Genomic DNA, 26,915 nt, shown 5'->3' on the forward strand with positions numbered 1-26,915 from the left:
TTATTCAGTTTCTACAGATAAGACACATCTCCTGTTGCGCATCCATGGGGCTTTATTTTGGTGGTGCTGTGTTTTTAACTGACTCAGTATGTCAACATGAAAAATCATTAAACACTATTTTGAAATTTTCATAAAAAATAAAACCTCATACATACAATACTTTCCTGCTCAAACACCATTGGCTTCCCCTTCTTTTCTAGGTGCAGTTTAAAATCCCTCATTTTTATGCCCTATGTGATTCCCTCTGTGACCTGTTGATGATGGCTTGCACGCTCCCTTCCACTGCTCCGCAGGCGACACACAGCCCTGCCCTGGCCCTCCCTGACAGGCTCTCAGTACTTTGTTGCAGCTTCTTACCTATTAATTTTCAGATGATTTTCATATTCCTATTAAAAATGTATTTTCCATTTGCTGGTATACAGTGATTCTCTCTGAGAAAACCACTAAAGAAAATCTCTAAGGAGAGAGATTTTTCGATTTAGCCATTGACAAATAAATAGATACTTATTTATCTATTTCTGCACAGTGTTTGAAGACCTAAAATTAGAAAGTGGATGAAATATAGACTTTTTCAGGCCATAGGAGGCAGAACACTTGCTAGTGACCGCAAAGCACTGTCTGAAGCCAGGTCCTCATCATTCTTAGCTGCTGAATCACACACTAGAAAGCTAAAGCCACAGCAACTTTTCTGATAATGTTTTTATGATAATAAGTAGTTGTTGTAGCCATCACATGTTGTGGGAGGAGGGGAAGAGGCTGTGGGACAGCCCATTTGTTGTGATCCGCAGTGAGCTGGCTGAGCCCTTTGCTCTGCTCATCTCTGATAAAGCAACAGAGCTGGATATACCTAGAATTGCTGGGACTGCTGCATCTCCTCAGGCTCTGGAAGGCAGCAGTTAGGCACCAGTGTGCATGGCAGCCTCCCCCCTAGGACTCAGAATCTGTCTTAGGCTGTTCTGGGGGTTTACACCAAGCTCCAGCTGTATTCCTCACCTGATGTCTCTCCATTTACCTTGCTTGAGAGTCTCCTCTCATCTGGCACAACACTGCTGTTAAAGGATAAGGAGGAACAGAGTGGGACTTGTCCTGTCAACCTGATAAACACATCCAGGTGCATCCCTGGGGTGTAAGAGATCGTGTTTGAGTTCCTGAGCTGGAACCAGCACGTGAGTTCAGGACTGCACTGAAGCACAGATGCCTCCCTGACTACAGGGGCTGCTCCAAGGCCTTCTTTGTGCCCCTGTTGAGATAGCTGTGGCTGGCATAATTAACTAATTATTCCTTAGAGTTGTTGGGGGAGGGAGCAAAGACACTTGCTACACAGTCTGGTGTTTAGGATGCAGATGTGGATAGATCCCGTTCCCGTCTCTCTGCACAAAAGCACAGGCTTTAGCCAGCGGGGTGGGAGCAATCCCGCTCTGTCTGGCAGGGAGCGAGCTGGGGGTCACCCATGTGATGGGCAGCCCACTGTGCCGTCATCCTTTGGGTTCTCTCTTGTCCTCTGAGAAGTTGACGACTGGATACAGGCATCCAGCTTTCCATCTAGATGTGAGAGAAGAGCTGCAGTGAGAACCTCCTGACTTAGAGATGTGGACGTGGTGGTGCAGGGTTGGGGTCTGGTTCCTGTTTCTTGATGGCTGCTTCCGCAGCCACTCAGCCAGTTAGTGCCTGTGGAGGCCCCACTGGGCCAGTTGCCCTGCGGGAGCTTCTGGTCAGGCCACAAGAGCTGAGGCAGCCAACACTGAGCCTCCTGCCCCAAAATACACTCCCAGTTTTCTCCATGCTCCTTGAAGGCAGACTAAGATTGGGATGTAAACAGCATGTCAGTCATAGGCGTGCACAATAACAAATTAGAAGGTGCTTTGAATAGTCAGGATGAATGAAGAAATAATCCCAAGAGCCCAGAAAGTAAAGTGGTCACAGCAAGAAAGAACAGAGAGATTTAAAGTGAGGAAGCGCAGAGACCCGATCATACCTTAACATATGCTGAGCCCGATACAGCTGTTGTTAGAACTGGGAGCCTGGGATTCTGTGTATGTGAGTGCTAGCATGTTGTAGACTCCTGTTTACCCTCCAAAGTTCAGGCCAGAGGCAGCCACAGCTGCATGCCCAGGGCTGGGCCCTGTACAGGTGCTCTGCCTAAGGCAGGTGCCTCTCTCTGCCAAGAGAAGAAGATGACAGTTTCCTTTGATGTGAACTTAGACCAGAATCTTTCCTTTCTAGAACCCACCACAAATGCCCCCTCACACCTTTTCAGAATCTCTCCAGCCCACCCCTGTGTGGAGCCGTCCCTTTGTACAGTTATTGAGGACTCTGCTCTTGCACAGTGTGAGCTGTTGCAGGAAGGTGTGCGTGAACTTCCTTATGCTGTGCTGTAGAACTTTCCACTTCATGCATTGGGATTCTCCACGGGTTGCCTCCCCTTTTGCCCACAGCTAGGGAATCACATAAACATGTCTCAAGGGTTGATACATCTCTCTGACTTGTTGTACCAGGGCAGGGCTGTTTCACAGTGCAGCAAGGATGTTCAGGTACAGAGAAGCTAAGAAATGTTTCAGGGATGCACAAGTCTATAGTAAGGAGGATCTGAATAGTGAGTCCAGAGTTGTTGGCTGTGTATTGGCTGTGAAAGCAATCTTTTTGTGTTTATTTTAAATTCCTGAGCCCACCTGACTAGCTAGCAGAGCTTCCAAGTCTCCATCAGCCAGAACTGGTCCCATTGGCCAGCCAGCTGCACACTTTTCAGGTTGCCTGCTGGAGGAAGGAGCTATGTGCCCTTCAGGTGCTGGGAGTGTGACATTGCTTCCAACAGGGACATGTTCACTCCTCTCCCCACCGCCCAAGGGGCGGCCTTGGTCTGGCAGAGAGATGGGACCATAGTGTAGTGGGAGACAGGATGGCATATCTGCACAGATGGGATGAGAGGCAGGACCCTGCTTAGAGTTCAGTGCAGAACCTTTTCTCCCTTTCCTCTGGTCTTTACAATCTCCCTCCCAAGGAGCTGTGGCTTGCCATGCTTGGTACAGTCCTGGAATGTTTGTGAATGACTGTGTTGTTTCATTTTCTCCAAATGGACACCATTTGGGGCTGGATCCTTTTTCTCACATTGGCACTGAAGAAGCTGCAGTTGGAGGCTTCACAGCCTCAGAATGAGAGAGTCAGTTACTATCTCAGGGTTATTATGCAATTTCAGAATGAAAGAAATGGCAGTCTTTCAGCTCGTGCTAGCTCATGTTAATTTTGCAAATATATGCACTCTAAGAACCCTCATACACTGTTTGACTGACCTCTCCAGAGGTGAACTTTGTTCGTAGAGCATCAGGAAGACTGTGTGATCCCAGGCTCAGCTCTTTGCTGAAATGTAGCAAAAGGTGCTGAGCCATAGTGATATCTAGGATCTTCTTGTAAGAGTGTTTTCAGAAGTGTCCCCTTGAAGAGATATGGCCATAACATCAGGTACGACAGCAGGAAGTTAGGAAGTCAGTTTTTAATCACTGTAGCTTGTGTTCCTTGATAACATTTTCAGACAGTGAAACTTTGTTATTTTTTATCAATGTACTGTTGGTGTTCACTCTATAGGTAGAATCTGGCCTGGTAAGCCCAAATAGTCTTAGGGACAAAGGAGGGAAAGGGTGTGGGAAAGACAAGGGAGGTAATGAGAGATAAAGAATGCATCCTGGATGGGGAAAGGGCTGATTTCTGTGTGATCAGATGAACAGTCTCCATCTTCTGGATGGCAGGGTCTTGGGAGCTCTGCAGCCCAGATTTGCACCTGCCATCAGACAGGTGCACACACTGATGAGATCTCTGCCTTGAGCTTTCTCTTTTCCAGGCTAAACAAGCCCACCTCACCTCTCCTCAAAGATGTACCAGTCATTTAATCATCTTTTGGCCCTTATGTTCGTTCTGATTTATTTTACCAGACAGAGCATCATGACTGATTTCAGCACAGTCCCTCAAAAGATGACCCAATGCTATGGCCTATGGCATCATTTCACGAAGGTGAGAATCTGGGTCCCACTACCCTGACACTTGGTCTCTGTTTTCAGCATGGTGCGTTGTAACTGTGGCTCTTCCAGTCCTGATCAACAGAATAATAAGACCTCTGAGATGTGATAGATAGTCTGAAAGACTAAAGAAAATAACAAGCAACAGCTTGTGTAGCTGTCCTTGAGAGCCCTTCAGACCAGCCCAGAGTTTATTTTGCAGCTACAAGGGTTTTAGGTGCTTCCATTTAAAGTAGCAGAACACAAGGATCTGCTCCAGCAGCATGACCTCCTTTTCTGCCTCTACAGCCATCTGTCTGCTTGTAGGATCATCTCTCTCGGGCATCCTGTTTGTCACAGTTACCCCAATGCACTGTCCTTTCTTTCAGCCTAGCCTGACCTCCCTGCAGAGCCCTGTCTGCCTGACTGCTGAGCACTAAGCCCACGGTGTCTGCTCCTCTGTTCTCTCTCCCTCTGTCTCTTTGTACATGCAGACAGCCCTGGATGGTTAGTTCACACTCACTGCAGAGTTTGTGTGGCTTTGCTCTCCACTTGCTATCCTCCACCAGAACCAAATTAATTCTACACTCAATAGACCACATAATCATAGAATATGTTAGTTGGAAGGGACCCATAAGGATCACCAAGTCCAACACCCTGCTCCTCACAGGTCTAGCTAAAATTAAACCATATGACTAAGAGCATCATCCAAATGCTCCTTGAACTCTGACAGGCTTAGTGCTGTGACTGATTCCCTGGGGAGCCTGTTCCAGGGGCCACCCACCCTCTTGCTGAAGAACCTTTTCTAATGTCCAATCTGAACTCCTCTGATGGAGTTTCATTCTATTTCCTTGTGTCCTAGTGCTGGTCACCAGAGAGAGAAGATCAGCACCTTCTCCTCCACTGCTCCTCTTGAGAATGCTGTGAACAGCAATGAGTGTACTCAGCTATATATACTCTTACAAAAAAAAAAAATCAGATTTTTCCTCCCTTCCCACTAATAGTCCAGGAGTGCAGCTGCGCATCCTGAAATGCTGCCTCAGTATTAGTAATGGAAATCCATCCTCTAGCATTGCCCAGAATAGCTGTTGTTCACCACCTCGGGGATGATTTGTGTAGTGCCTCCATGGTCAGGTCCTGCTGACAACACCCAAAGGTGGCTGCTGTGTAGGAAGAGCTGTATGTGAGCCTCTGTGGCCCTTTGGGGTGAGGGTGCTGCTACTTCTGCACAATGATAAGTAATGTGATCTGTGTGGAGAAGGGGAATGCCCTTTCTTTTTCTGAAACTTCACTGAGGTTGTGAATGAGGTGCATTTGTATATTAAATCTTTCCGTATATTATGCAGCAGGCACTTTGTGTGGGTAAAAGGCAAGTAATGCTGTGAGTCAAAACTACTTAAAAGGCAGAAAACAAGTTAGCAAACAAATATATGGTCATGTTTGTACAGCAGTAAAATACAAGGGCTTCATGATTTTCTACTAAATATAAAGCTTATCAGTACAGTAATGATGAGGAAAGGGGTTGGCATGAACACAGAGGTGGCTAAATTTATAGATGACTCAGTTGCTGAGGTCTAGAAAAAACTGTGAGGAACTTCAGCAACTAAATTGCACAGTCGTCATGATCTCCCATTAAATTAATTGTCAAAAAAGCAAAATCAACCCCACTAGAAAAATTAAACTTTCCAGACTCCTCGTAAGAGCTTAATTAATAGAGTCATGACAGGGTGAAATTTGTGTGTCACTGTGTACTCCAACTGAAGATCTTTATTTAGTGCAAAGCTAGTGTTAGGTTATGTTATGATAAAATAAAAAAGTAGGGAAATATAGAAAATACAGAAAATACCATAATTATATCCTGTGAATCTCTGGTGTTTCTTCTCATATTGTTTACTTCTCTTACTCATTTCAGTGGCTGTGGGGATAGGTGACAGCTGTTCTGAAGGGACTGAAGAAAGTCTCCTCTTAAGAAACAGTCGGTAAAGAGTAGGGGCTTTCTGTCTTGGTGGGGACATGGTGGATGGGAAGTGCACAGGCACAGAGTTGACTGCAGAAATCAGAGTGTGGCTGAACGCACAGAGAGAGGATTCATCCAAAATGAGAAATGCAATGCTACTGAAGAGAGGATATTTATTTATTTAATGTCACAATTTATTTAATGTCACAGCTTCTGAGTGTAGTTGGAGAGGGCTGTGCAGGGTCAGGGATCTGTGTTCAGAATGCGCCTGGAGATGAGCTCTGTCCAGATGTTTATTCCAGGCAAGTTGAAGTCAACAGTCTTCAGGAGCCTGAGAATAGATTCCTTGTACTGGTCAATGGAACTGAGGGATTTTGCCATTTGCAGTGTGGTTTCCAGGCATGCATTTCATTGTGATAGAGCTCTAGTAAGGACAAATACCTCGCAGTGACCTGCACAGCATGGTTCCAGTCACCATGGCTGCAATGTCAGTCACACCACTATGTGTTTCTGGTGCACGTTTTTTTGGTTAGTGAGAGGAGGGATGTGCCAGGCTGTATGTTTAAATCCTCTGTCTGTGCAGCTGCTCCCTCAGGCTGTGTAGAGAAAGCTCCCCTGCCTGATGAGCACTTGGATTCACAGTTTTGGGCATGTGTGTTCCCTCAGCTGGGCACAGCCCTTGCAGTGGTGCTGCTGCAGTGGGCTGAGGAGGTCACTGCTGCAGCTTGGGGTGAGCAGGGGCTGGGCACAGGCCGGGTCTAGGGCACTGTGTTTGCAGTTCAGCCTGGAGTTCATGTGCTGTTCTGCTTTATCTCTGAATTTAGTTAAAAAACAGTTTGGGATTTTGGTGTGCATGGGTGTGTGCAGTAAGTCAGTGTTTCTGGAAATGGCCTCCTGAGAACCAAGTGCTGCAGATGAAGAAAGGGAATCTGCCCCACAGTGGGTCTGGAATCTGCCCCACAGTGGGTCTGCTTCAGAGAGTCACAGAACTCCCAAACTGTAGGTTGGAAGGGACCTCTTGAGGTTGTCTAGTCCAATCTAGCTTACCTGCTTAAGAAGGGTAAGCAAGATCAGGTTTCCCATCCCTGTATTCAGTTGGGTTTTTGAGTATCTCCAAGGATGGATGCTCTACAACCTCTTTGTACAATCTATTCCAGTGTTTGACCACTCTCACAGTAGAAACAGTGTTTTCTTGTGTTCAGATGGAATTGCCTGTGTCTTAATTTGTGCCTCATATCCTGTCATTCAGCACTACTGACAAAAGTGTCTGACTTTCTTTTCTTCGTTCCATCCCATCAGGTATTTATTTATATGTATTGAAAATATCTCTCCTCCATGCTCAACCTTGCCTTGTATGAAAACACTGCAGTCCCTTTATCATCCTCACAGCCTTTCACAAGACTTAGTCCTTCTCCATTCATCTCTCCCATCTGCCAGCAGCTGCTGGCCCTGCAGCTTGAGCCTTCTCTTTCTTCCTCGTGTGCAGGGGACATTCCCGGGGGTGAGGGGCTGCCAGCCAGAATGCTAAAAGCCAGGCTTTGTTCACAGCCCCGGGGGGGACAGCTCAGCTGCCTGGACTCAGATCGCAGTACTGGAAGCAAGCAGCAGTGTTTTTATGCGTGTCACTGCTGCAGACGGGCCCCTTCCCTCTGCAGCTGGCACTGTCACCAGCACTGCCCGGCTGGCAGCGCGCAGGCTGGCACTGGGTGCCTGGAGGGATGCCCATGCGCAGGCACGGTGACTGCACGTGGCACGAGGACGAGGCTGCTGGTGTTGGCGCTGTGCACCAGGCTGTGTTCCCCAAGTGATGTGGGTAACCACTGCCAGAGCAGTATCTGGGGTGTGCGGGCACCAAGGTGGCAGAGGCTGAAGCTTGGAGAATGGTGAGAGTTTCACTTGGCCCCAGTAGTAATGTTGAAAAATGGGAGCAGATCACTTCTGTTCTGGATGCCCCAAACAGCAGGAGTGGAGGTCCCAGTGGTAGGGAGCTGTGTGAACACTGCACAAAAAATCAGTGGGGAACCAGGGTGCTCCTAGCACTGCTGGGACCTCAGCAATGCCAAGGCACCAGCAGTGCCTTCACAATTGCCATTGCCTCAAGGATGAGTGAGGTTTTGCTTCTTGCAGCTGCACAGAATGCCCCAGAACACCTCCTGGGCCCTCCTCATCTGCACCTTCTCCCACTCTCCCACGCTGCTCCCCATGGCTCACTTGCAGCATCCCTTCTGTGTGCAGGGACTTGCTTCCCAGTGCCTTCAGCCATACACCAATCCCACATCGAGTGGCACAGTGATGGTTTTTAGTCTAGAGGGACCATATTTTTAGCCAACCTGACAGAACACAAGTTCAGAAAATAGCTGGAGATGCTGTGCAAGTAGTTCTGCTGAGAGCTTAGAGCCAGTCTCTCTTTGGGCTGAAAGCTGCCTTCTGGGCATATCTGTCTGATTAGTTGCTGGCAATGAGTAAAACATTCCAGTAAAGTGAGTATGATTGCTGAGCATTGGCCTTTCTCTGACTTCTTTCTGTGTCCTTTTTGAGTCTTTCTTTGAAATACCAGCTTGATTGAGCTATTTTAGAAGGACTGAGATCTGCCTAGAAAGAGCTGATGGGAGGTTCTGGAGGCTGGAAAGAATAACATTGTCAGAGAGCAACAGTTGTCTGAAAGGTGAGAAATAGAATTAGATGTTCATTTTCAGTGAAGATCTGTGGCCCTCCAATCTATATGAGGAATTAAAACCTATGAAAGACTTAAACCCTATAAATTATACATTCAAACAGTTAAGTTTTAAGTGCCTATCTTGTTGAGTGGATGTAATGTCCAGAGGTAGGTATTTGCAAAGACTGGAATCAAAAAAGATTTTGTGCTGCCTGCTGTGTCCAGGAAAGTGCTGCAGGAAGGTCCTGTACATTGGTCCTACATCCAGAGCCATCTGATGTGGGCAAACAACGGTGGCTCTGGTCCTGCCTGTCAGCATGGCAGACACTCACCACCCTTCTTTCTAATAAATTAATAGGGCCTGGGCATTATGGCAGCATTTTGCCAAATAGCTATATAATGCCCATGCTAATGTGAGCCCACAAACTGCTTTTTTACATTCCCAGGATCTTGCCTGCTCTTCTTTTGCTCCTTCTTTTTTCCCTAAAGAGAGCAAAGTCCTGTCTGGGTACCTGTTTATGCCTCTGACAGAACAAGCATTCTTATTGTCTAGATGCTCCTCACAGCAGCAGCCTAGGAGTACACATTTGGATTAAAGAAAAGCACTTCAGAAGAGAAAAAAACTGTAATGAATGATGAGAGATTTGTTATCAGTGCTGCACCACTCCAGTGAAGGGTGAGTTGGCACCTACTGACTGGCTTATAGAGCCCTGTGGTGAGTAGGGCTTGGACAACAGCAGGGACACCTGTCAGTGGTAGCTGTCATGAGGCAAGGCACTTCTGTCTGGAAGGGACGATTCGTCTGTGCCAGTGGTTACAGGCACAGCCTCAGAATCAGAGAATCAACTAGGTTGGAAAAGACGTCTGAGATCATCGAGTCCAACCTTAGTTCAAAGTGCCTGGCTCTGTGGACTTCAGAACATGTTGGAGCTGAGTGGCAAATTGTGCTGATCCAGAAGTAGGATTTCTTTCCTTGTTGCTGAAAAGAGTTTGCTCTGTTCTCTGAGACCCAGGTATTAAATTGGGTCTCAAGTGCAATTTGAAGTCTTGCAATCAAACCCATGCTGAAGTGGAATTTTTGAGGCGAAAATATCAGTAGCTGGGTGCTGTCTCATCTGCTTCTCTCATGCTGTCTAATCCCTTTTCTCTCCCCAGGCCAAAGAACTCTCCATCACCGGACTGATATCCTGGAGACGGTGATCCTGGTAAATCCTAATGTGGACAGCATCGTGTCTGAGGTAAGGATGAGGTGCCAGTGAGTTCTCTCCACATCAGCTCTCCTGACTTGGCTTGACATAGAGGTGATGATCATCACACCTTGCACCTTCTAGAGAGCATGAATGTGCTGCCAGTCTGCTGCAAGGTGAGGTGAAGTGGCCAAGTGTTCTGGTCTTGTCAATAACCAGGACATGTGCAGTGACTATGATGTGACATGGAGCTGTGTTGGGCAGACAGTAGCAGTGTCTTTCCTCTTCAATAACCAACCTTCTTGTACGTATAAAACTTAGGGTTTGGCTGTTTGTGAATAACACATGAGTATTGCTTGTCCATGGGATTAGGATTCTGGGTGCTGGTGAGGAGTACGGGCAACTTCTGACTGCAGCACTATGTCTGATGGTAACAGGTCCGCTCACTGGTGTGTGATTCATCAGCCCACAAACTACTGATCCTCTGTGGACAGAGCTCAGACCAGGAAGGAGACTTGGTCCTGCAGACAGGGACCTTCACTTACCAGAAGTTTGCTGAGATACTTTCAGACCCAGAGGTGAGTGTGACCCATAATCCAGCATGACCCCTCCTGTTCAGAGTGCACAGTAGAGCAACACAGCCTGCGCCCTCCTTCTGGTGACAGATTTGCAGACAGATGGGTTTGAAATCCAGAAAAAAATTGCACACCATAAATACCTCATGCTATTGTCTTGGGAATCCTGCTTTAACTCCCTGGCTTAAGTTTTCCAATGTGTAGGCATGGGTGATTCCTTTAAGTGTTCAGCTTGAAATAACCTTCCAGACTGGCTCTGCAGTGGGCTGGAACTCAAAATTTCTTGAAGCAGGTCTTAACATAACTGTGGGCAGCTTCTGAAAACACCCAACAGAGGCCATCATCACTCTGGTAAATGTGGGTATTTCTCTTCCTGTCATAGTGCATCAAGTATGTTCACAGAAGGTTAAGAGTGTTCATCAGGGGTATGTAAAGATGATGAGGAGATGAGTAAATACTGATTAAGTAACTACGTGATGATTACATAACTACAAATGTCGCTGTTTAATTGCAGAATTCTTGCATCATTCAGATTGGAAAGGCACACAGGAGGTCTGTAGCCCAACCTCCTGCACAGAGCAGAGTCAGCACTGAATTTAGGCAAGCTTGCTCACAGATTTGTCCGTGAGGCCTGGAAAATCTTATAGGGAACCCCTGAACCACTTCTCCAGTGCTTATTATCTCAGCTAGCCATACTATAGCTTTCCTGAGAGACTTTACATTGTGTTTCTGTTGGCGCTCATTGCCAATACAGATATGCTGCTTCAGTTTTTGAGAGGCCCTACTTCCACTGATCATGTGCCAGATGCTTAGAATGTCTTCATCTGAGTGACAGGAATGGCTGAGTGATACTTCGACAATTGATATTATTACTGCTGTAATTAAATCAGCATGTATGGTCTCCTTCATTTTTTTAAAGCTGGTTGTTCTCATTTATTTCTGGTATCTTGTTTATTTGGACAGGAACTAGTCAGTTAAGGGCTGTCTAAACAAGAGAATACAGTGTGCTAATCTCATTCCAGATACTTAGGAAGTTGAGGTGTAATGCTTCTTTGCTCGATATATACTCAGCGTAGCTGTAAAGAGCCTTGGAAATTATATGGACCTTAGTTCTACTTATTAATGGTGTAGCATGTCCCCAACCCTGTATGTGTAGCAGAGGTGGAGTCATGACTTTCAAAGTAGGTTCCAGGAAAGAAAATGAATTAAAAAAGAAAGTGCTGTGGCACTAGAACTGCACAGAGTGCTCTATGATGTTTCACTAGCCAGTGAACAACAATAAGTTCCGACAACGATGCTTAGCATTGAAAAAGTTGTCTCAAAGTTAGAATTCATAAATCAGAAACAAAAACCCCAACCTGCTGCTTTTGAGCCCAAGCCAGGGACTGATATCCCAAGTTAAACAGGAAGAAGTAAGGAAAGAGGACAAAGTGGCTCCTGCTTTTCTTTCCTGCGGTCTTGGCACAGTACACTCCCAGCAGTCAGGAAGCACAACAGCCCATCGACATTAAGAATTTCAAAAGAGATCAAGACATGCCCCCATGCATTGATTTGCAATGGGCTTTTGGACCCTCAATGTTTCCTGTCAGTAAAGTGCTCATGGTGTCTTCAGTATTTCTGCACTAACTGTATTTTTTTTTAAGTGCTGTACAGCTCTCAGAGCTCTGTTTGACCTTTATTTGTCTGTGCTTGTCTCATTAGGTCACCCAGATTCTCAGCAACACTGACTCAGATACCAAGGCCTCCCTTACTGTGTCGTGCCTGGGAGAAGGAGCCTGGAGCAACCTTGGGCATCCTCGATTTCAGGAAATTATAAATCTGAAACTGAATCCTGATCCAGTTCTGCCAGAAATGGATGGGGTGTCTGAGTTCGCAGAATACGTCTCTGAGACAGTCGATGTGCCGTCTCCATTTGATCTCCTGGAGCCGCCCACCTCAGGGGGCTTTCTGAAGCTTTCTAAGCCCTGCTGCTACATATTTCCTGGGGGAAGAGGTGATTCTGCTCTCTTTGCTGTCAATGGGTTTAACATCCTTGTGGATGGTGGCTCTGAGAGGAAATCCTGCTTCTGGAAGCTGGTAAGGCACCTGGATAGGATTGACTCAATCCTGCTCACCCACATTGGTGCGGACAACCTGCCCGGCATCAATGGGCTGTTGCAGAGGAAAGTTGCTGAGCAAGAGGAGGAACAATCCCAGGGCTCTACCAACTATAGTGACTGGATGAAGAATCTAATTTCTCCTGAGCTAGGGGTGGTTTTTTTTAATGTTCCTGAAAAGCTGAAGATGCCTGAGGCATCCATGAAAGTAAAGAGGAGCATCGAAGAAGCGTGTCTGACACTGCAGTATCTTAACAGACTGGGCATTAAATCAGAGCCTCTCTACAGGGTAGTGAGCAGCACCATCGAGCCCATCACACTCTTCCACAAAATGGGAGTGGGTAAGCTGGACATGTATATACTGAACCCTGTCAAGGACAGTAAAGAAATGCAGTTCCTAATGCAGAAATGGGCTGGTAATAGTAAAGCAAAGACTGGTATAATTCTCGCAAGTGGGAAAGAAGGTGAAATTTCTGTTCCCTATCTCACATCCATCACGGCCCTAGTGGTGTGGCTTCCAGCCAGTCCAACAGAGAAAATTGTAAGGGTTTTGTTTCCTGGAAATGCTCCTCAAAATAAGATACTGGAAGGTCTTGAGAAACTCAAGCACCTGGATTTTCTGAGGTACCCAGTGGCTACTCAGAAAGATATCACTTCTGGAATACCTCCACCTGTGCTGAAGCAGACCAAAATTAAACAAAGAACTGACAGTAAAGAGAGTCTTAAGTCTTCTCCCAAGCCATCTGTGACAAAGCAAGTCAAGAAAGAAGAGGCAGTTGAGGAGGGGATTAAGGAAGTAAAATCAGAAGTTGTAAAGGATGCTAAAATTGAGAAAAAGATTAAAGAACACACAGAAAAAAATTCTGAGAAATTTGTTAAACCTGAAAAGATAAGTGATGCTCTCAAAGCTGAGAAAAGAAAATTGGCAAAAGACAAGGTTGGAAAAAAGCATCTCAAAGAGAAAGTCTCCAAATTAGAGGAGAAGAAAGACAAAGAAAAGAAAGAGATTAAGAAGGAGAAAAAGGACTTAAAAAAAGATGATGGAAAGAAAGAGGAAAAAAAGGATTCAAAGAAAGATGATAAAAAGAAAGAAAACAAACCAGAGCCCAAAAAAATTCCTAAACCAGACTTGAAACCATTTACCCCAGAAGTAAGAAAAACATTGTACAAGGCAAAACTTCCAGGCAGACTCAAAACTGAGAAGATTAAAATCAAACCTGAAAAGGAACCTGAAAAGGTACCTGCTGACCTGAAGACATCACCAATGGAGAAGGCAGCTGCACAGGCAGAGCCAGGAGAGACTTCTGTAGCGGCACAGAGGTTAGTCCTGTCTTCACCAGAAGATCTTACAAAGGACTTTGAGGAACTGAAGCACGAGGAGAAAGGGGTCTTGCAGGTGACTCAAGAACTGCCTGATATGGAGGTTAGTGATAAGATTGTGAGAGCACCTGAAGCAGAGATAAAAGACTCTGCTGACATGACTGGTCAGAGTTGCCTTGAAGCAGATCTGATTTTGAAAACAAGGACTCCAGATCAGGGAATAACTACTATTGATATGGAAAAAGAATCACCAGCAGAGGAAAAGGCAGTCCATCATCTGGAACTGAGGGGAGGTCGTGCTGAAAAAATAGAGGATGAAAGAAGAACAACAGATGAAAACCATGACATGAGCTACTGGGAGGGAAAAGCTGAGCAGAGCAAGGACATTCAGCTGTTTCCTGACAAAGACCAGGTGCCATCACAGACAGACTTCTTGGCAAAGGGTATTTGGCCACCAGTGTTCAAAGAGGAAGAAAAGGAGGAAGAGGAGAAAATCTCTTTGGACAGAAAACAGAGGGAAGCAGAAACAAAGACTTGTGAAAAGTATGTTGAGGGGACAGAGGCACAGGAAGAGGGTGAGAAGGAAAAGAAAGAAGATGTGATAGAAAAGGCAGAACTGGAAGAAAAGGAAGAACAGCACATGAAAGCAGAGAAGCTGGAAAAGAACAGAGACTTCTATGAGCTGAATCAGGATGAGAGGGAGGACAAACTGTCTACCACTACAGAAAAGGAGAAAGAATTAAGTGACATGGGTGAGAAAAACAAGTTACTTGTAAAGGACATAACAAAGGAAGAGTCATACCTGAGCAGCCTGCCAGTCCCACCAGGAGCAGCAGTAGAACATGTTTCCTACATTCAAGATGAAACTATCCCCGGCTACTCAGAAACAGAGCAGACCATTTCTGATGAAGAAATACATGACGAACAGGAAGAGAGGATCCCACACTTGAAGTATGATGTCAACACCTATGACATTTCTGTTCCTGACCACCCAGGCTCTTTTGAAGCAGTACATGGAATACAGGCTGTGCCTCCTGCTGACCTTTCAGCTAAGGGCTATGCTGGCCAGGAGTCTGAAATCCTGGCATATCCTACAAACATTGTGGCAGCACCTCTGGCTGAGGAGGAACACATATCCTCTGCCACCTCCATTACAGAATGTGACAAGCTTTCATCCTTTGCAACTTCAGTAGCAGAAGATCAATCTGTTGCGTCTATAACAGCACCACAAACAGAAGAGACTGGAAAAAGCTCTTTACTTCTGGACACAGGAAACAGCATGCCCTCCTCTCGGACTGAAGCAACCCAAGGTCTTGACTACGTTCCCTCTGCTGGCACAATCTCTCCCACATCATCCTTGGAGGAAGACAAGTGCTTTAAATCTCCACCCCCTGAAGATTTCCATGCATTAGCAGAAGGAGAGAGAAAACTGGAAGCTCAAAAAAAGAATCTTCACGAAGAGGCAGAAGATGAAGAGGATGAAGAAGATGGTACTCCAAATATTGAGATTCCTGAGAAACTCAGAGGGCATTACGATGCCTCCGTGTTTGCTCCTCAAGGATGCCCTGATAATGTGATAATCAGTGTTCCCACAGAAATGATGCCGTTATCCGCTGAAGAAGCACCGTTTTCCCAGGCTGACTCTGCAGAGGCTGAAGAACGATGCATGAGTCCTGATGACAGCACAGTCAAAATGGCCTCTCCCACTCCATCTGGCCCTACCAGTGCTGGGCACACACCCTTCCACCAGTCTCCAGTGGAGGAAAAGCTGGAAACAGTAGATTCAGATCTATTTGAAAAACAAACAGATGCTACTGCCAAGAAACTGGAAGGCCAAACTTCCGTTGTGGTGAAGAGAGCCAAGGGTGAACCTCTCAGAGAAGACGAGGCATCTGCAGCTAAATCCAGACATGAAAAAGAAGTAACTGGACCTGTGCAGCACAAACTGGTCTTGGGCAGTGAATTTCCAGTGTCTCCTGGGGAGGAGGTGCAGGAAGAACCACTGAGGAAAGAGGAGCTGCCCTGGCTCTCCTACCACAAGCAGGACACGGTGGTGATCGGGGAGGAGGGTCCTGGAATGCCCCGTCCCAGCACAGAGCCAGAAAAAGAGCGAGGAACTAAAACCATGACAGAAAGTTTAATGGGATTTTCAAAACACTTGTCCTTTGAGCCATTTGCAACCACAGAAGCATCTCTAGGAAATGTGGATCTTTCACAGTTCACAAGCCAAAGCAAATCTGAAAGTGACAAATCTTTGCAATTTTCACCAGATGACACCAAATCACTTTCTTTTACAGAAAAAAGTATTGGTAAAGAAAAATCCTCAGGTATTTCTAAGGGAGTTACTGCTGAAGAAGGAAAAGCACAGTATTTCACAGGAGACACTTCAGAAGAGAAATCTTCTCATGTTTCCATTAAAGACATTTCCCCAGAAGAGAACAAATCCATCTCTCTCACTGAGAGTCCCAGCAGGGAAATCTCTTCAGACCTTTTTGGTAAAGGAATTTCTCTGGAAGACATCAAATCCCTTAGTTTCACAGAAGAGATACCTACAAAAGAAAAAACTATGTCCAACTTCACTGACAAATTCCCTGCAGAAGCTGTGAAATCTATGGGTTTCACAGACCAGAGCCCAGCTACATATGAAAAATCACTGGAAATTTCTGCCAAAGAACTGAAAGAAGCATCAAAATCTTCTCCTTGCCCAGAAAGTAGTTCAGTTAAAGACATGTCACCCAGAGATTCTTCAACTGAAGAAATGTCTCCAGATGACAGCAGTTTATTTTCTGCATCAGAAAAGGACCCGTTTAGGAGAAGAACTGCAGGCTCGGACTCTCAGGAAGTATCTCCAGATGCAAAGGCCTTACACTTTACAGAATCTAGCCCAGCTGAGGATAAAAAATCCTCACACATTTCTACTGAAGATGTAAAATCTTTCGGGTTCAAGGAAGCTCAAGAAGAAAAATCTCCAGAAATGGAAGACTTTTACATGAAAGATTTAAGTTATGAGAAGAAAGTGTGGTTTCCTGAAGAGGTGCAAGAGATCCCTGTTCAGGGAGGGCGACAGAGATATGACAAAGAGCACATTCTTGGATGAGGTACCAGAATTTGAAACAAAATCCCTTCCTAAAATGGGAAAGGAGGAGATCCTGCCTCCTGCAGTGCCTGGCAGCCACACCTGGAGAGGAGCAGAAAGGGAAGCATGGGGCTCTGCATTTGGATATCTTCAGGAAGGGAGAGAGAGTGGAAGAGGAAGGCAGTTACCCAGTGAGGAGGATAAGGAGGTCTACCATGCTGAAGACAAAGCCATGCAAGAAGAAACAGAATGTTTAAAGATGGAATCATGTGATTACGAAGAAGACACACAGAGAAGTGCCACATTTACATCAGAAAAAAAGAAAGTGGATGTGGTTCCTGCTGACATCACTGTGCTAGAAAGGACACAAGGGGAAGGTTCTCTGTCTCCTCAGTATGTCTCTGGTGAGGAAAACCAGGCCAAAGCTTTAACTGGAAAGAAAGAAAGGCAAGAAATACTGTTGACATCTAAACAAGATTACTCCTATTTAAATGATGAGGAGAAAGCTGTCTTAGATATCTATGCAAAGTCACTAGACCAAGTAGTGACGGGATCTCCCCTGTCTGCAATGGGAAAGGAGATTGAGGCAGCACCAGGAGCAGAGAGGCCTTGCAAGTTAGATCAATGCAAGCCACCTTTGTGGGAGGATGTCCCATCAAAGATGGCTGAGAAGAAATCAGACATCAGTGATTTGTATCAGGAAGTAGACTGCCAATACAAGTCAGATAGAAGGCAGAAGGATGACTGCAAATCCACTGAGGGTCTGTATGACTCTACAGGAAGGAAAGAGCAGACAGCAGCAGCATCTACTCTGTTGCAATCTACAAGACCAGCAGAATATATTGCAACGTCCCCAGAAGAGAGCGCTGTGGTGTCAGGGCAGCGTGCACGTTCTCCTTTTGACAAAGGACAAAGCCTTTGTCAAAAAAGCAGTGCTGCCATGGGCCATGCTGGGGCTGTAGGTGTTGCCATCCAAGAGTTGTATCCTCCAGAGACCTATTCCAGGAGCTCCGTTGAGCCTTATTCTTATGAGGAAGGAGTCTGCACATATAGAAATGATGACAGTTCGACAAGACAAGAGCAAGAAGAAAGAGAACCAACTCCCTACCCTGATGAAAGAAGTTTCAAGTATGCTGACATCTATGAGAAGGTAATTGTGTCTGGAGTGGGACTCTCCCCCTTCACAGCCAAGAGTGCAGACAGCCCAGGTCACACTGACAAGGTGCCAGTAACAGCACTGAGCTCTCAAAAAGGTCAAAGTTTTCACGTCTCTGCAAAGGAAGAAGAGTCCTGCCTTTATACCTCTGCTGAGAAGGAGTTGTCATCTCCAGCATCCCCTAGAGATAAAGCAGATTCAGTCTTTGACTATACAGATACCCATGAAAGATACTTGCCCTTGTCTGAAACAGGAAAGCCTAGGATATCAGAAGGACAGGAAAAAATGAATGTGTCTTCTGTTTTGCCAGGAGAACTGGACTCTGCACTTCACCCATCATCTGCAAGTACAGTATTTGCCCTTCCCACAGGCACGATTGACACCTTTTATCAAGGGAAATCATCCGCCTATATTGATGCTGGTCGTCCGGATGAGAACATCATTTTGTCTAGCCAGGAGCAGGTACCTCTGTCCATGAAATCTGAAAGCCCAGATCCCAAAGATACATACTATGAGAAAGCAGGTCGTGGGGAAGAAAGCACGAGTGACTCAGAGTTAGAAAAAGGTGCTAAGGAGAAGTCTGAAAAGGAGTCTAAACTACACGTCCCAGCTGGAGCTGCAGGCACTGTCTATGCACACACCTCAGCCATCGGCAAGTTCCCTGTCTCAGAGACCCTCCTGCAGAGCAAGCGTCAGGATCCCCTTTCCCCCAGCTCCACTTCCTCTTCTCCCTCTGGTCCAGGCTGGAAAGAGGAATATGGAAGTAGGACAACTGCATCAGCTGCTGTCGTGGAAACGTATGTTGCTGGTTACACTGATATGCCAGACACGGGCAGAGCTTCAGAAATGTGCCATGGAAGACAAGATTCCTCACAAAAGAGAGAGGTTGCTGAAGAATCCACAAAGGAATCTCATTTCTGTGTAGCAGATTATCCAAGTGCAGCAGTGGTCTCCGAGTGCCTGGAGCAAGCCACATACTTGAAATCTACTTCCAAAAAACACACAGAGGAATATGAACAGAGCCCAACGGTAGAGGACAGAGGGATGGATAACTCTTCTGGATTTGAAAGCTCCCTGCTAGGAAAGAGTGAAACAGCCAGCATGTTCAGACTTGAGCAAACCTCAGCAAGCCGTTTAGGGGATATCTCTCTTTCTTTAAAGTCTCCATGTGCTTTGCTCTCAGACCAGCAGAAGAAAGATGAGTACTTGGAGGTTTCTGAGAAAATCAGCAGCCTTGACTCATCTTTTCCTAAATTCTCACCACTGAGTCCATATGAAGAAGACAAGTTGTTCTCCAAAGGTGTGGAGAGAGAGTCTGTGCCCCAGAAACAGCTGAAAGATGACTCTTCCAGCTTGTCAGAGGAACCTTCATCTGAAGCCACCACTCCTGTGATACCAACTACAGCAGAAAGTTTCTACTCCCATATGCTTTCCACATACACAGGTGCAGGAGTGGAACCAGGTACCAGGAGTCCTTGGGATGTGTCTCCACAGATTCCAGATAATGCTGTGAAAACACATATAGCTGAAACCAAAGATTTTGTGTTTGCTGAAGAACACGGTTCTCCATTCCTCTGTGGCATGGGTGACAGCACCTTGCCATGCAGAAAGGAGTGCCAGGTCTCAGAGCCCACGCCATCCTCTGAGAAGGAAGAGCAGCAGCCCTGTGGCAGCAGTCCAGAGCAGAAGGCACCGTTTGCAGAACAGCTGCTGACACTGACATCTCTCCCTGATGTGTTGACATCATTTCCTCATCATCAGCATGAAGATGAAGCCACAGCCAATGGTCCAACAGAGGTGAGCACCAGTCTGCAAGCTTTCCAAAGCACGTACCATGCAGCAGAGGCAAACGATGAAAGAACATATCCCGATTCTGACAGCAGTTTTTCTCCATGCACAGGCAAAGAGGATACAGAGAGGCAAAGCCGCCCCTCCTCTCTGATGTCCCCTGAACACAGTTTCCAGCCCTTTATTCCAGATATGCAGAGAGGTGGAAAAACAGAGGACCATGGAGATGCTTCCCATGACATGGAGCCACATTTAGGAGGCAGTTTTGATTGTGGACAGAAATTTTCCTCATGTGAATACAAGCAGAGAAAGGGAGAGCTCTCTCCCTCATTCATCAACCCGAGCCCCCATGAGCTCTCTGAAGACAGTGACCTTTCACAGGAGGACGGGCACCCTTCAGTACAGGGAAGACAACCCCACACTGGGAGCAGCCCCATGCAAAGCGCCACAGTGGAGGAAACCCCTCCAACATCAGTGAGTGATTCTGGAACCTCCCAGTCAGACTCGGATGTCCCGCCTGAGACTGAAGAATGCCCATCCATCACAGCAGATGCCAACATGGACTCGGATGAAGATGCTGATTTCCTCCCAGTGGACAAAGCTGTGGGGAATGCTCATCATGCCAGTTCTAGGTCCAGCCATGATCCTCAGCCCGTTCCAATGGTAGATCCCCATCCCCACCCTCCTCACCCTGATGTCTGCATGGTAGACCCTGATATGTTGGTAAATGAGCAAAGCATGAGCAGAACTGATAAAATTTCCAAGAAGGACATAAAAGAAAAGAACAAAGGTGTAAGGAAGCCTTTGAGCAAACCCAAATCTTCCTCACCTGCACGGAAATCGGATGTGAAAGGGAAACGATCACCCACTCCTGTGAAACAGCCATCAGACAAATCTCCAAAATCTGTCACTGCCAAAAAAGAAAGAGACGGAGGAGAAAAGCCCAAACCACGTAGTGTGCTGATGCCAGAGGATGAGTTATCCCGAAGTAGTCACAGCAACCCTGGCAAGAGCCTTGTTAATGGCATCAAAACAAACCCTGGTAAGAAATTCTTCCTGAAGCATGCACTATCTCTATAGGTCCAACATAGAGAAAAGCACTAGGTTAAACATAGCAGAATAGAGAACAGGACTTCCCAGTCAGACATAAAAAAGTTACAAGCAGTGATAAGGTTGAGAGGTACAAAAGGTTGATAAAAAAGAGCAAGAGAGTCCTAGGAGTAGCAGCGATTCACAGGGGTGGCAGAAAGCCAGGATGAACCTTTTAGAAAGACTACTGTAATACTCCAGACTAGCATAGAAAGGCCACCAGAACAGAGGTTATTTTAGAAAATGTAGGTTATTATAAACAACAAAGATTAGGATGAAATATTGATTGGGATAACAAATCTGCAAAAGTTGATAACGGAGATTTTTGATTCCCTTCCCCAGGAAAAGCTTCTGAACCTAAAGCCTTCCAGTCCCTCCCCAAAGAACAGCAGAACTCCCTTTCCCTCCCAAGACCTGTGACAGCACTGGCCCAGAAATGCACCGAGGTCACCTCTAAGCAGCAGAGCTTGGATAAGTCTTAACTTCATTGCTGCAGGGAAAGAAACCTTTCTGGAATTCAAGTCCTTCAGTGTTAATCTGAGTGTTTGCCCTTTCCAGAAGGGTTTTGATAGCATCTTGTTTTCTCTTTTTCCAAAGCTTCCAATAGTCCTAAGAGCAGTTTCTCTGTGCCTATGGGTCCACCTGTCTACGTGGACTTGGCCTACATCCCCAACCACTGCAGTGGAAAGAACACAGACCCGGAGTTCTTCAAGCGGGTTCGAGCATCGTATTATGTTGTGAGTGGGAACGATGCAGCCAATGGAGAACCAAGCCGTGCAGTGCTGGATGCACTTCTCGAAGGGAAGTCTCAGTGGGGAGACAACCTGCAGGTAAGTCATGGAAATGTGAAGGGCTGTGTGATGCTCTTGATGTCACGAGTGCTTGGAAGGTATGTATCACAAACAAACCTGAAGGAGTACACTGAGAGGAAGCAAATGGTACTGGGCATGTCCTGCTCTGCAGTTTTAGCAGAGTAATTGTTTGTACCCAGGATGAGGAGGACACCTGCAAAATGGTGTGAGTGGAAGCAGACACGTCCTCCCTTCCACATCCTTCTGAGGGGAGAAAGCATTTAAAGATCATACACTCCTCCATACCTGCTGCAGGATGAGCCCATCCTCAAGCAAAATCAAGCACCATCACAGTCGGAATTTTCGTCAGTGTGCCACACCCAGTGGCTTCTGTTGCTAGCCAGGCTGCTGAAGATTTTTCTGATAGCAGCTTACTAATAGTGCTTTTAAGGCAGAATGTCCTTAAACACAGTTCTTGCTTAGCCAGGCTTGCAGGACACCCCAAGGGGGCACTCCTGAAGACATGTACAAGAAGATGTGCATGTTCTTTCAGATGAAGCAGCCTCATATTTCAAGGTCCCTGAGTTGCACATTGGGTCATCGTGTCTGTTAACAGTGACTGCCGGCACTGTTCCTTCTCACACTGAAGGATCTTTCTGAGGTTGTTTCTGGAACTCCCAAGCACAGTGCTCTCCCCTGCACTGCAGCCATTCTCATAATTATGGTGTCAGTGCTGCCACTTTGCAGCCAGTTCAGAGCCCCATTGTGCTGGTACTGTATAAAATAAAGCTCTGCCTCAGAACCTGACATCTGAAAGACATTAAATAGAACAAGCAGTACCAAGGGTACAGTGTTCCAAAATTAACAGGAAATTTTAGCCTCAGCTCCTATGGGCATTGTTTGTCACTGTGGTTGTTCTCAATCATCTCTACTGCTTTCTTTTCCCAGGTGACATTGATTCCAACACATGATACTGAGGTGACACGAGAATGGTATCAACAGACCCACGAGAAACAGCAGGAGCTAAACATCATGGTACTGGCAAGCAGCAGCACTGTTGTGATGCAGGATGAATCTTTTCCAGCCTGTAAGATTGAATTCTAAATCTCTCACACTTTGTGTTCATCCATTGACTCTCCAATCACCGATGCAACATCAGAGACACCATCTAATCACAGTCCAGTTCTTCTCTGGTTTAGTCCTCTACATGGTTCCCATTTGTCAGGCAGTCGGGTATCCATCTAGCTCAGCACTGGATGCCATGAGGAAGAAGTGCAGGGCTCTGTAATTTTCTGGACTGAGCAAAGAGTTTGTGCAAGAGCAGTTGCAGGCCAGGGGCACTTTCACTTTCCCTGCTTTATTCTGCTACCTGTACAGTTTCTGTAGACTATCTTGGCTGCCTTGCTGCTGTGAGAGCTTGTTCTACTCTCTTGCTGGCTGCCTTACCATTTAACCTGCAGCACCATGAACCTCATCTTTCTGATGAGGCGTGAAGTGCTGCTGCTGCATGCAGAGAGTGCATGGGGGGCCATGGAGCCAAGGTGAAATCTAATTTGCAAAGAAAGTGCACCGGGGAGATGAGGGAAGGCAAAACCCTTCAACTGTTATGTGACAGTGAAGGTCATTCTTCCATCTCCCATCCTGAGCATACAGGAGGTGTTTTGAGCAAGGGGACTTCTACTCCAACTAGGCAGGACTACCGCATGCCAGCATGGCAAGTTTCTGTCCCAAATATTTGCCTATGGCATCCTGCAGCACCTGCTTGGGTGCTCAGGAAGCCAGGATGAAGGACACAGTGGGGGAGGACATGAGAGGGGAGGGTTCAGCACATTCCTAACCTGTTAACTTGAGCTTCGAACACATAGTGGCCAACCTGCACATCAGCTGTGTGGCAGGAGGAGGTACAGGGGGGGCTGTGGCCTGAACAGTCACACAAAAAGAGCATCCAAACGCACAACTACAGCCCCCTCCACAGCAGAAGGGCTGAAACAACTCTGGCCATTGTTGGCCCAAGATGTTTGAGAAACCTTCCTGTCCCTAAACGAAAGGCTCTGGAGGACTGTGGTGAGGCCACTGAGGAGCACGCAGGCTCTGTGGGGGAGGCTGGTGCCTGGCAGGTGTCTCTGGGTGTGCCAGCTCTGCACGCAACAGCCATGTCCTCACTGCCTGTGTGCCAGGGTCCAAGCCTCAGAGTTGTGTTCAAGCTTTTTTTTGTCCCCCCAAGTGTCCTGGATGTGGGGAATAGAACCTGTGATGTGAGGAAAGAGAATCCCCTTCCCGAAGTACTCGGGAGAAAGTAGTGTAGCAAGTGTAGTCACGCTCAGTTATCCCCCTGTCATGGCAGGGATGTGTTGGCAGCACAGGTGAGGTGCTGCTAGTCCGTGCAGTGCCACCTTGCAGCTCATTCCCTGACACCACTGTGGGCACCTGTCCTTGCTCTCTGGTCATCCTGACAGAAGCACAGCTGTGTGCCGTGAGTGCACCATGGCTACTGAGCAGCCACCCAGGACCTCCTTGGCAGGCAGACCTGTTCCAGTGTGGGAGACCCATTCTCCTTGCAGGGAGAGCAGCTCCAGGAGTGTGGGTGCTCAGGTGCACTGAGCCAGCAGCACCTTTGCCACCTCCAAGAGCCTTTGCCACCTCCAAGAGCATTGACAGAGGGGTCTTATCACAAAGACGGCCTTTATCTTTCTTTAAGACAAAGAGAGTGGCAGCAGGCTGTCCTCTGGGGAAGGAGGAATGAGATAGAAAGCAGTGCTGCAAGGCTTGACATTCAGCACAAAAGTATTTCTATCTGCTGTGTCACCCACTGTGCTTGGCCCTGAGCCGAGGGCTGACTCCACCATGAGCATCACGAGACCCTGTGTTGCACTTGCCTGGGACACTTCAGTCTCAGTGCTAGTTTTCTGGCAGGTGACATAAAGAAAATGCTGCTTAGAAACCTGCTCCTAGGATAAAAATGGAGTTTCTAGGGAAATGGTCTATCTTGCATTTAATTTATATATTTATTTTTTTTTTTATGTAAAGCTGCATTTTTTGTTGATTTAATATTTTAATTTATACATGTTAACATGATACCATGTGCTTTTAGTGTCAGTTCAGAGGTTTCTTGGTACAAATACTTACATGCTGCAATTTAAATAACAACATAAAAAGACCACAGAGAACTTTTGGCAGCCAAAATGTCTCTGCAAGGCTGTATCTAAAACCCAGCAGCTGCAGGACAAGGCCTGAGGCCAGCAACCTCCCCAAGGCGCGGCCAGCCCTTTGGATACAGCCCTTGTTAGGAGCATGTGAGCTTACTCAGGGCTTTAGCAAATCCTTGCCCTGTGCTGTGTTCATTTTAACCATGGAATTACCCTGTATCTGCCAGCAGAATAAATGTCATTCTCTGTTCCCCGATGGGGTCAGCATCCATGAATGTTGGTTCTGGCAACAGCAGGCAGTACAACACCTGCCCCTGTTTCCCCCCAGAATGCTGGGGGGATTTGCCTGCAGTGCTTTGGGGAGACCGTGGCTCACCCACCGTGGCAGCAGCTGCAGGATGCCAGGCACCAGAGGCACAAGCGTGGCCCTCACTGGCTCCCAGGATCCCTGTATGTGGCTAGATGTAAAAGCTAATGCACTAACTTTAGATAGACCCACACATGAATGTTTTCTCAATTTTAAACTTGAAGCAATTCTAAGCAGCAGTAATAGTGAGGCTTTGTGAGGTGCCTGCGTCCTCCAGCAGGAGTGCGGCCAGCAGCAGGTTCCAGAAGGAACGCTGCCCTCCGCACTCCTTTCCTGCCTTCTGCAGCTCTGCTGCTTTGACAGCTTTATCCTACACCAGTTCGATTCCCTGTCCTCAAGGCTCCACATTTTGTTTTCAGTTTTTTGTGGCAGTCTGTTCTGCCTTCAGCTTCTCTCGCTCCCTGTCTTTTTCCACCTGCTCCACCTTCCATCTTAAAAAACTATGGGGAAAAAGACTTATGAAGATGCCAATTTGTAAAGAAGCCTGACCCTGCTCAGGCCACAGGAGCCAGCAGGACCTACCCGGAGCCAGGGGCAATACAACACTATAGAGAGAAACAGTTAAACTCTGCTTTTGCTTGTTTCTGCATGTGGGCAACAACGCGTAATCTTCCTGTATGTAATAGGTAAAAAATACTATTTTAAACCTATAATTAAAAAAGTGAACGTCTTAACTGTATTGAAATGGCAACTTGTGCTCCTAGCTTCTTCTATGCTAAATGTTTTAAGAACAGAGCCCTGATTCTTTTCTTCAGCATCATATTTCTATTTGAATTTAGTTCCTTAAGTTCTGTCCTTTTGCCCATTTTCCATGTGAAACACTCTGTAACTAACTGCTGTCAAGAGAGGAGCCCAACACATTAATAATAAAGCCACATTAATTGCGAACAAAAACATCACCAGTTTCAAACTGTTCTTTCAGTGAGCCCACACTGTAGGCAGGGGCATAAGACACAGCAGCTGTGCCACCCTTCCATGTCTCCCAGCTCAGGCGAGCCTCGGCTTTTCCACCTTCACCAGCAGCTGCTAAAACCTCCTGTGTCTCAGGAGAGAGACACAGGGATGTCTGGGACATCCCCCCCACCGGCCCCAGCAGGGTGACCAGTGGGTCCCTCTATGGGACATCTGGGATGCACAGCTGGCTGAGGGCTGAGGGGTGGGAACGCAGCCCCTGATAATCCAGCGAGGGGCCTGGCACAGCCTGTCTGTCCTGGGATGCTGCCACTCCTCACAGTTCCCAAATCATGCTTTCAATTGTGGCCTTGTATCTGTCCCTGCACTTCTTGGGAATGGCAGCTCTGCTCAGTGCTGCTGGCACTCCTTGGGAAGATCTCTGGCCCTGTGGCAGGCAGAGCACCTGCTGGCTCAGGGCTGGGCCAGGCATGGTAGGGATCCCACACCTTCTGTCCCTATTGCAGAAAGAGGGCTTTTGCACCTCTGCAGAACTCTGACCTGACTTCGTGCAAGGGAACTCTCAGTTATTCAGCAGAAAACTGGGATGGCTGCTGCTCTGCCTGTGTGGTGATGCAGTCTAGAGAGGCTGATGCCCAGTTAGCTCTGCTCCTACCTGGCTGTCCTCAGGGGGAAACAATAGCACAGGTGGATGCAAGGGAAAAGGAAAGCAGGTTCTGTGCTGCAGTCCTCGGGAGACAAGCCATCATGGCCATGGAACACACCACAGCTTGTGCAGTGCCTGATGGACAGCTCAGAGCAACTGCCAAAGCT

At 46.9% G+C, this 26,915-nt stretch overlaps 1 protein-coding gene across 1 annotated transcript in view; it reads left to right on the plus strand.

Annotated features, from left to right (window-relative positions):
* The window catches only part of MAP1A (microtubule associated protein 1A), a 56,661-nt gene extending 30,577 nt beyond the window's left edge, over positions 1 to 26,084 (plus strand). Inside the window, 6 exon segments of the mRNA XM_017836182.1 lie at positions 9,755 to 9,837; positions 10,224 to 10,364; positions 12,063 to 16,858; positions 16,860 to 20,839; positions 21,484 to 21,716; positions 22,626 to 26,084. Of these exon segments, the coding sequence (XP_017691671.1) occupies positions 9,755 to 9,837; positions 10,224 to 10,364; positions 12,063 to 16,858; positions 16,860 to 20,839; positions 21,484 to 21,716; positions 22,626 to 22,781 (9,389 nt within the window). The 3' untranslated portion in view covers positions 22,782 to 26,084.
* Positions 26,085 to 26,915: the final 831 nt, after the last annotated feature.

The sequence above is a fragment of the Lepidothrix coronata genome, unplaced genomic scaffold, assembly GCF_001604755.1.
Source record: "Lepidothrix coronata isolate B3197 unplaced genomic scaffold, Lepidothrix_coronata-1.0 Scaffold272, whole genome shotgun sequence".
NCBI classification, from domain to species: Eukaryota; Metazoa; Chordata; class Aves; order Passeriformes; family Pipridae; genus Lepidothrix; species Lepidothrix coronata.